Below are 10,445 nucleotides of genomic sequence, written 5' to 3'. Positions count from 1 at the left end.
TAGCAATGTCATATTACTTATCATCTAGGTATTATCTAAATATATTAATCTCAAATTAATTTATGAATTTTCTTATACATACGGTCTAATATCGACAGATGCATTTGGTTTGATTTGTTGATTTGATTTGGAACGAGGATACAATAATTTCAGCAAAAATTACAAACATTTTTTTTTTACTGCAAATTTTATTTATTACACTATTAGTATTTTCAACCAAAAAATCATTTCGTTTTGGCCCCAGATGACTTTTAAAATGTTTGTATCATTGATAAAGCTCCAAATGATCTCCCTTTGGTGCAAAAATGATTTTTTTTTTTTTGTTTGCATTATCTTTTTTAACTCATTGGTGACCATTTTTTTTTTTTTTCCAATAAGCTGTACTTAAACTAAACAATTGTAAAATTTAAGCGATTTCTGTAATTTAGTTCATTTTTTTTTTCGATAATACCTCTATTTCTCCTATTATTTCAACAGAAAAAAGTACCTTAATACAAATGCATGCTTCTTTCGAAGTAGATTGTGAGCTTAAATGAACGGTGATCCCATTTTTTTGTTTCATTTTTCTATCAAGTATATGATAAAGTTCATTTATAAAAGAAAAAAGGAAAATCCTATATTTAAACAAATGGATTTAAACCCTCGAGCCCACTTTAATGTTTTACAGTGTTTTTAAACCAACATGTGACTTCCTCATTTAAAGTTTTCACTTGTGCTTAGCTTTAACATAGAAATATACTGGTTTCTGGTTATACAAGACGTATAAAAACACTGTTGGCAGGTAATCACTTGTTAAAAGATCGCCGAGTCTATACTTACAATTATAAATACGAGCATATTTTCCCACAAATGTTTCGTTTCCTTTTTATTATCAGATGTAGAAAGTCTTGAAAGTATACTTTAAAAACTCTTTGATAATTTTACGGCAATACATTGCTTTAAGTCATAAAATTGACATTTAATTTTCAAAAATCGGTATTGTACGTCGACTTTTTCATCAATTTTCTAATTAAGAGTAATTAAAAAAATTTAAATATAACGCGCGAGCCTAATATATCTGTTAATGAGTGAAATATTACATGTATTAGCGAAGGAAACATACAGAAGTGTATTTGAAATATGTTTTATATTGGTTTTTTTTTTTATTTTCAATAAGTTGTTATATCATTTTAACTAATACGGCATCGTATCATCTTTGATTTTCAAATATTTTTGCTAAATTGATACGCACTTTATTCTGATGTAGTTCATGTTTGTTGTGTATCATAATTTTGTAAACTCCTTATACTCGACCATGTTAAAATTCTGTCATTTTGATTAGTTATCTTTACGTAAATTGTTTTATTATCGAATTTAATATTTTGAAATGTCTATTTTAACTAATACGTCCTCGTATCATAGTTTGTTTTTAAATACTTGTTTCTTATTTGATACGCACTTTATTTTATATGTATTAAATGATTTCTGTTTACAATAATTGTGAACACTTCTTATATTCAATAGTTTTCACCATCTTAACCCGTGTGTTACAGTCATGTCATGTTGATTAGTTAACATTTAATTCGTTCAAATTCTTTTTAATTCAATTACACCTATCTCTTCTCAACCATGTTAAAATTCCGTCACATAGTTTGTTATCTTTTCATTATTTTGGTTTTATAATCCAATTTTAATATTTTGAAATATTTAATTTTACTAACATGTCATCGTATCATACTTTGTATAGAAATACTTGTGTCTTAATTGATACGCATTTTCTTTTAAATTTATGTCCTTATTATTTATTTACTATAATTGTATACACTTCTGAAATTCGATAGTATTCTATATTTCTACTCCATCAGGTGTTTTTATATTTTTAAATATATATTTTAACTAACACGTCTGTTTGAAATACTTATGTATTTTTTAATACGCACTTTATTTTAAATGTACGCCATGATTATTGTTTACTATAAATGTATACTTCCTCTATTCGATAGTATTCCCTATCTCAACTCGACCATGTTTAATTCATCTCGTGTATTTAATTCGTTCATTCACTTTTTCTGCGATCTTATTTTAACATTTTATAGTTTCATTTTCATTGGAAAATGCCTCTACTTAATCAAACATTTAACAGTTGTTTTTTCACTCGTTCCGTTGAAAATGTTTGTTTTTGTCAGTTTTTATGGACTTTTAATTCCCCTAGGAGTTCCAATTCTTTTGTTAAAAGTTTTTCCACGAACACGTGATCGTATCTTATTTAGTGTTTAAGTACTTGTGCCCTTACTTAATACGCATTTTATTTTAAATGTTCTTCCTAATAGTTGTTTACAATTTATTTTTAACGATCGTTTGCTACACTTGAATCTATACACAAGCCATGGAGTGTTGTGATCCAACTCCAATACGTATTAAAGGTAAATTTCATATTAACTATTAGATATCTAAAACAAAAAGTCGGACTACTTTCCGATAAAATAGAAAATTGAAATGGGGAATGTATCAAAGGACAACAACCCAACCAAAGAGTAAAATACACAGCCGAAGGCTATCAATGGGTTTTGAACACAGCAAGAGTATACCGCACCCGGAAGCGAACTACAGAGTATACAAATACTTTTAATAAATAAATATATATATATATTTAAACATATATATTCGAAAATAATCTACTCGTCATTTTGTGGTACATTCGCGTTTTGTGATTCATGTGACATTCAAACTTTTTTCCGATTTGGTTGCAATTTAAATAGGTACTTTGCGTCCGTTGTGTGGATCATGCTCGTGTTTTGTTGTTGTTTTTTCAATATGTACAAGATACTTTAATACTTATGTAAAAAATATATTTAATAAACGTCGTTTTATGTTAGGATTTTACAGAATGATAAGTAAACCTTAAATACAAAACAAAATGTTATATTGTGCATTTGATTAATCGTTGATGATCGGTGAAAAAAAAATTGTTGGAAATATAATCCTGTTACATCTATGTGTCGCTACATATTAGATGCTTTATACATTTGTATGCACATCTGTGTCATTCGATTGTACATTCAACTTCTGAACAGGGAGGTGGGGGTAATGGAAAACATCATTAAAGGATCAAAAGGTATAAAATGGACAACGTGTACTCCATAGAAAAGAGTTAAGATTGTTTATAAAAAAATGCCTGCGTTACATTTAACACGTGTTATTCTCTTGACTAACTTCAAGACAAAGTAAAATGATTGGTGGAATTTTCCTGATACGAATTACTTTATAGAAACGAATATATTATATTTTGTTAAACAAAAACACCGACTCAAAAGAGAACACTGACGTGAAAGCTGATTTTTCTAATTGATATTGTAGCTTTAACATTATGTAAACAATCAAATTTTATTACGGTAAAAACATGTTCAGGATGAGCAAAAATTAACAAATTGGCAATACATACCATATGTAGGTCCTTTAAAAGGAGTCAATCCAAATACAGGACGGGAAATTAGGATTGCCACTGGAAAATGAGGGTATTTTGGTAAAGGACAGAAAATTAGATAATAAGGTTAAAATGCCGTATGTTGAATTGTCACCATGAATATAAAAGAGAGGACAAGTCAAGTCAAGTCGCAAAAGAAAAACAATAATAATAAACAACTATCCAAAAATGCCAATAGAAAATCGGAGAACAGATGTTTACGCCGTCGTTATCACACAAATTAAAGAAAAGCGAAAGACACCAAAGAGATTTTTCATCTCACAAATCGAAGGCAAACTAACAACGCCATGACAAAAACGAGACACGAAGACGAAATGACAAAACAAAAGTCTTCAAAACACGATATAGACAACACCACACTGACCAACATAAACCCCACCAAAAACCGCGGGTGGGCTCATGTCGCCCAGAAGGGTACCTTCTCCACTATTGCTCATGTAAGTACAAATTCTGTGGTGAGTTTCGTTCAATGATATTCAAGGAAAAGAGATGATGGGTGGTAAATGGTGCAAATAAGATACGAAAATTGCTAACCTTTAATTTTATATCTTTTCTTTATAGAGCCAACAAGTCGAGTAGTGAAGACTGGTTACCTCACTATTTATGAGCGTATGTTAAACATTTTAAATAAGAAGTTAATGTAGCGCGAACTGACATTGTTTACAAACCGTTGAACAATGGCATTGAAAATTCATAATACAATTAAATATCATACCATTGGGTTACATTTTAGCCGTCCACAATTGAGTAAAAAATTGTTAAAATTGAGAAAATCAACTACTGTGCACGTGAAATGACGTCAAAATACTGCATTATGACGTCTCATTCCTCAAAATGTTTTCTTTCCTGAAAGTAAATATTTTGAACAACAACCATAAGGTATTCATCTAGTAACAAGAAGACTTTGAAAAATTCAGGACATTAAGGCTAAAATGAGTCTTTAAAACACTAAACACATTTTCTTGGAGATTGATGTCTAGTGAATTAAAATAACGCTATTCAATTGAAACTCAATAAGTCATACTGAGAAAATTATTGGTCGAACATTTAACTTCATTTTCTTGTGTAATTTTGAGTAGATCAAAAACGTATAATTGTAAACTATGAATTAAAACAATACATGATGATAACAAAATAGTAAAATGAAACCAAGGAGCAATTAAAAAACATTCAACCAAAGGGACATCATTACAAATTTAAGTTCATAATAAACTCATCATAGATAAAAAGTCTTAAATGAGAGCCAGACTTGCGTTATGTCAACTAAAGACTCGTCAGTGACGCTCAAATCAATTAATGTAAACAGTACAAAGAAACAAAATATTTAATACAAAACTTCATATAAAAATAGGGATGAGCTCATCGAAAAGGTCAGCAGTGTTTGCTCCACATTTACATCCATCTACATACATTTTAGATTACATATATACATTTGACTAAAAGATATCTATTCAAAGTATCGGCGATGGATCATAGTTTTGATTTAAAGGGGTTCCTCTTGGTTTTGTTTATGTTTCCGGTGTTGTTTTGTGACGATCTTGTTTTAGATTGTCTGTTTAATATCTACCAATAGAATTCTTGTTTATCCTTTGTCCTGAAATTTGTTTTTCACTTTAATTTCACATTTCGTTTTCAGATTATTATGATTGTCACTATCTGTTGACCTTCACGGAGCATCTAAAATCACCCATACCCCTAGCCCTCCAATTTTGTTGTTTTCTTTTTTAAACGGTGGTTGTTTTTTTTTTTTTTTTTTTTTTTTTATTATTATTTCATGAATATTGCATTACTGTTTTGTTATAAGTACGTGAATCGGTATGTATGCATCCCACCATTTTATCAGCGCAATGTTGAGCATTCCCTATTTTCAATACTTTATTTTAAGAGGGTTACAAAATTAGATAAGCATAACTAATGCAAACATATGCATAATATATTTCATATTATTGAAATGAAAATAAATCGTAATGCTTTTTTTCCTTTGTTTTTATGCATCTTAAATAACAGTTCCGTAACTGACGAAATATATCAAAATTTTATATTCAAACGTTGTTTCACAATATAACAAAAACATGGCGCAGACATGTTAAAGAAAGCGTTTTCAATTCGTGTATGTGGACAACCGTCTTTTCTATATATTTTGGTATTATACAGGAGGATTTTTTTACAACGGATGGAAAGATCGTTATTTTGAATTGTATGCTGACAGCAGTCTTTTATGGTACCATGGAAACGACGATGGGCACCACAAGGGTGGTATAAGGCTAAAGGTAATCTTTTTCAACTATTGTATTGATATCATTTTCCAATTATGGAACACCACATACAGTTGTGTATATGTATTCAAACTTATGACAAAAATGTATAACGCAATTGTAAAACTTATTTATACTCATAAATTTAGATTCTGAACGGACACTTTTGTACATTTTCAATAGAGGGGATAGATTTTAGATAGTCGTAAGAACATGTGGTATGAGAGTCAATTTGACAACTCTCGATACAAGTCATAATATGTAAAATTTTACCATTATTATTACACATTGACAAACGACAACCACTGATCAACAGGTTTCTAAAATCTATATATGTACATGTCAATTTTAAATCTATGAGTATACCTTTTTACATTAAAAGTTAAGCAGGAATAAACTGAAAACCTAAGGGATCCATTATACTGTATATGTTAAACGGGAAGAATACCCTGTCTCTCCTTATTTATCTGTCAACATATACATACAAAACATTTAGACAAAGCACTGTTCAGTAGCCACTTTATAAACAATGTCATTTTTAATCATATCGAGCTTTTTGTAATATATAAATATACAGCAATAAGTAAAACAGATAACACAGTGACATAAAATGAAACGAAATAATTTGGTAAAGCATTTCTGTTTTATATAATCGACTGATCTATTTGAAAGCTTTCTATGCATCATATGTGAATTGGACCCTATCTTAAAGACCAGACAGGGGGTATAAATAGAATCCAATGAGAAATATTATGGCTTCTTATGTTATTTTTTGCAGGTTTGAAGTGTAAGGAATATTTTTTCAGATATCTCAACTAATAATTTTTTGTTTCCTTTAGGAATGGTCAACCAAGTAGGAACATAAGTTATCTGCATTTTGACAAAAATTATCTGCATTTTGACAAACTTATGTTGAAAAAAATCCATAACTTTAAGGAATATTGACTGTTTAAAAACTCAAATGGTCATATTTTCAAAATTTGAATTTCCCAGAGTGACAGATAAGGCGGAGCTTGCATCAGCTGTTTTCTGTTTTTGTTTACATAAATACCACACGCACGTGCTGATAAGTGAAAAATTCTTACCTTGCATGTGTACAGCTTTAATCTAATCTTTATTCCATTTCATAGTAATGACTTTTAAAAATTTCATTGATTCATAATTACTTGTCCAGGTTAATATTATTAATATGAAATTGGGTAATTTACTTTTATTGAAAATCATTAAGATTTGGTAAAAACGTCCATTGTATACTAGAATAGGGAAGATATGTAATAATCACAACACTTATCCCATTTGTGACCCATATATTCTTGACATGAAGGATTTGGGAACCATTTCCTAACCTATTCCAGGACACATTTTGGTATTAAATCTCTCCTGTGATACGTATATTTTCTCCTTGGTCTGTCGCGTTTAAGTGTGTCTCTCTTTCTCCTTAAATATCTTGGGTCATTCCTCATCCCTCTATGAAAAATGTGTGTCCAAAATTGTTTTAATTTATCTTTTCTTAAGAAAGAATTTCTTTCATGAAGTGCACAATTTTCATTTTCCCACCACAATTGTCTATTTTGTTCATCTGTTATACATGGTCGACATAAACAATATGGACATTCAGGTGACTCTTGGTCCTGTGCAATGTGATAATTTTCTGAATGACTGTTCATTACTTTCAGAATTGTTCATCTTATTCTTGTCAGAATTAGCCTCTTTAAAATCTCAATCATTATGAGCAAAAAAGTGATACATTACATCTCTCTGCTCTTGTGTAACTTCAAGTGATAACACAGAAGTGACATTACTACATTCATTGTTTTCCTCCATGTTTTATAAGATGAAAATGAACTTCCAAAATCTAGAATTTGTAATCTGCAACCCAAGGCACAATGAGGATTTCGATTTGAACAGATTTAATAAAAGTACTTGGAAATGTTGATATACATTCTTTTTGGTAAAATAATAATCAACAATTAAAAAAAAATCAAATATATTTGTGGCAAACAAATCTTTAGTAAGACCTAAAAAATGCCATATGACAGTGATATTTTACATATGTTGTTTGCATAACATTGATATTTGGCGGGAATGGACACATCTGCAAGTACTTAAACTGTAGCTGATACATAAGTATAGGGTGTGAGAAATTTTTTCAAGAATGATAAAGATTAATATTAAAAACAAAACAGCAAAATTCTTTATCATATTTTTTTTTTTTCAAAGCTCATAAAGGTTTATCTCCTAAATTTATCAAAAATAATTAACAAAATATATTACATATATATTTGACTTGAGTACTTATATACCTTTCTTTAATTAAATAGATTGATCCATATTTCAGATAAAAAAAAACCATCAGTCTTTCTTATAGCATTTCGTATAGTAATTGTCATGATTGTTGTAAATGATCTTTGTTGATAATGTCAGAAAGTGAGAGAAAAAAAAATAGAAAAAGAACTCCGTGTTTTCGGATTAAAGAGTCAGGTACTGAGGAAAAGAAGGATGAAATTTTTGGAAAATTTGCTTCAATTAGACCAGAATTGACTAAAAAAAACCAAAAAACCTGCAGGTTACTGAAGCCTTACTGCAAAAATGGAATGAAGAGAATGATACCAGTAACACCCCGTCAAAAGAGTTTCAAGAGGAACCCTGTCCATCCACATATATCAGATCAAAGAAAGTAGACACAAACCAACATAATTTTCTGACTGCAGAAGATTCATTTAACATGTTTAAGAAGCTTATATCGGTTGTTGATTGGCATGCAAGATGTTGTAAAGAAAAACTTAAACCTAAAAATATGTTGAAAAAATGACATGTTTGCAAAACAAGCCTAAAATGTAACGATATAGAGACACCTCATGTATTTTCTTGGTCCTCCTCTCCTTATTTCCCAACAAATACGTAGTGAACAGTACAGTGAATCATGGGATTACATGTAGTGGAATATTGTCTGCAGTCTACAAGAGATTTGCACAAGGAGCAGGAATAGGGGTTATAAATGATGAAAATTGTACATACAAGAGGAGTATAAATATTCAACTGACATAGCACTTTTACAAGAGATAGCATCTTGTGAAGAACTTGATAGCAAGATAGACATTATGTCAGATGTAAGACACGGCAGGCGTAAGAATGCAAAAGATACAAGTGTTGTCTGCATTGGAGAAAAAACACATAAATTTATTTGTTGTGAAGATGTTACGAAAACAATGGACCCTGCATCTCAAAGACATGAAAGACTTAGAACAGAGAAGATCTTCAACTATTTACATGAAACGATGTAACAGTGAATGTTCATTGCCATGACAGGAATTTGTCAATAAACAAATATGTAAGGGAAAATACAGAAGCAATCAATCAGACCGATGTTTGGCATTGTGTTAAGTCTGTAAAATCAGCATTAAAGAAGGTGTCAACTGGATCTAAATCTTCTGAGTGAAAAACATGGTCATTCCAGTTATCGGACAAGGTTGAACCTGTGGCTACCCACATGCATTGGGCTATCCAGAACTGCAACCAAGTTTAAAAGAAACCTCAGAAGAGTTTATTAAATATCCTTGATCACTATAAGAATATTCGCACTGACTGCCATGAAAGTGCCCGGTGTAAGGTTGATGCCAAATATGAACCGTCACGAATTGTAATAACCTCTCCAGTTGCTGAAAAAATTCTTTTAAGTGTTATACTTAATGCAACTGTATACAAATATGCAAAAGATTATGTTCTTGGAAGGGATACATTTTGTGTTGAAAGTTTTAACAATGTAACAAATATTTATCAAAACAAAAGAATTGCGTTCGGTGATAGCCAATACAATGCCCGAGCCAACCTTAGTGTACTTCACTGGAATGAAAATGTTGATAGAGACTTTACTTCAGTGTCAATTAAACAAAATCACAGGATGCCAAGGAGTAAAAAAAGGGAAGAAGAAATACCAAAGAACTACATACAAATTTAGAGACAATATTTGGTCAAGATTTATGCAAAGTATTTACTCAAAAAGAAAAGTGTTTAAATGTGATATTTCAAATAAAATTCATTTCTGCAGTTTTCAAGACATTTGTTTTTGTAATTTATTAGAAATAATCACAGCACAAGAAATTTAATACTGTGTAATAGTTTCTGTATTTTTTTGTATTTCTATTTTTTAACTATGATTTAGGTGTTTACTGTAAGTTGTTCATACATTTTAATATTCATCATTCAGTGGAATTTTAATTATACTTACAAATGTACACTTCTGTTACAAAAATACATAAAATTTATCATTCAGATACAGCCATGTGTTATTATAACAAACAGATGATGTGTATATTTATAAATAGGATGTTGATAACAACAAGTTCCTCCCATCCCAAGTTTTATTGCTTACCACCTGGTAAGTTTTATAGGTCAAGTCAGGTCTTTAAAGAAACTAATTATAAGATATGGCAAACATGTTCAAATTATTTTCTTTCCTTGTTAATACTGGAATAGTTTGTTCTAGTCTTGCCAATATTCAACTCCAAGGTTCATTAGACGATTTCAACAACAAAACCTTATTGGTAGATCTTGTCTGGTTGATCAGTTTTCTAATCACTAGTCTTCAAGATAATAGACAAAACTTATATTTACCTCTGTGTTCTATTTTAAGAACATTTTTTAATTCGATACCCAAATGATGATTGTGGTTAAGTCTGGTTACATTTTGTCCAGTAGATTCAGAGCCTGAGGGAGTTGAACCTGAC

At 30.1% G+C, this 10,445-nt stretch overlaps 1 protein-coding gene across 14 annotated transcripts in view; it reads left to right on the top strand.

The window, feature by feature from the left end:
• LOC127723588 (uncharacterized) overlaps nucleotides 1–10,445 on the top strand; it is a 60,756-nt gene that overhangs the window by 41,625 nt on the left and 8,686 nt on the right. For 3 of the 14 annotated variants that reach the window (XM_052230273.1, XM_052230272.1, XM_052230269.1), the window contains exons 1-3: nucleotides 2,009–2,402; nucleotides 4,025–4,072; nucleotides 5,618–5,733. The exons of 1 other annotated variant lie outside the window; for it this stretch is intronic. In XM_052230273.1, the coding sequence (XP_052086233.1) occupies nucleotides 2,366–2,402; nucleotides 4,025–4,072; nucleotides 5,618–5,733 (201 nt within the window). In that variant the 5' untranslated portion in view covers nucleotides 2,009–2,365. Of the gene's footprint in view, nucleotides 1–2,007; nucleotides 2,403–2,443; nucleotides 2,591–4,024; nucleotides 4,073–5,617; nucleotides 5,734–10,445 lie in introns of those variants that run through there. 10 more of the 14 variants (XM_052230270.1, XM_052230267.1, XM_052230265.1 and 7 more) reach the window with 7 other exon arrangements.

Source organism: Mytilus californianus, unplaced genomic scaffold, assembly GCF_021869535.1.
Source record: "Mytilus californianus isolate M0D057914Y unplaced genomic scaffold, xbMytCali1.0.p SCAF_13, whole genome shotgun sequence".
In the NCBI taxonomy this organism is placed as follows: Eukaryota; Metazoa; Mollusca; class Bivalvia; order Mytilida; family Mytilidae; genus Mytilus; species Mytilus californianus.
Note: the sequence above shows the minus strand (reverse complement) of the source record. Positions and strands in the feature narration are given on the sequence as shown.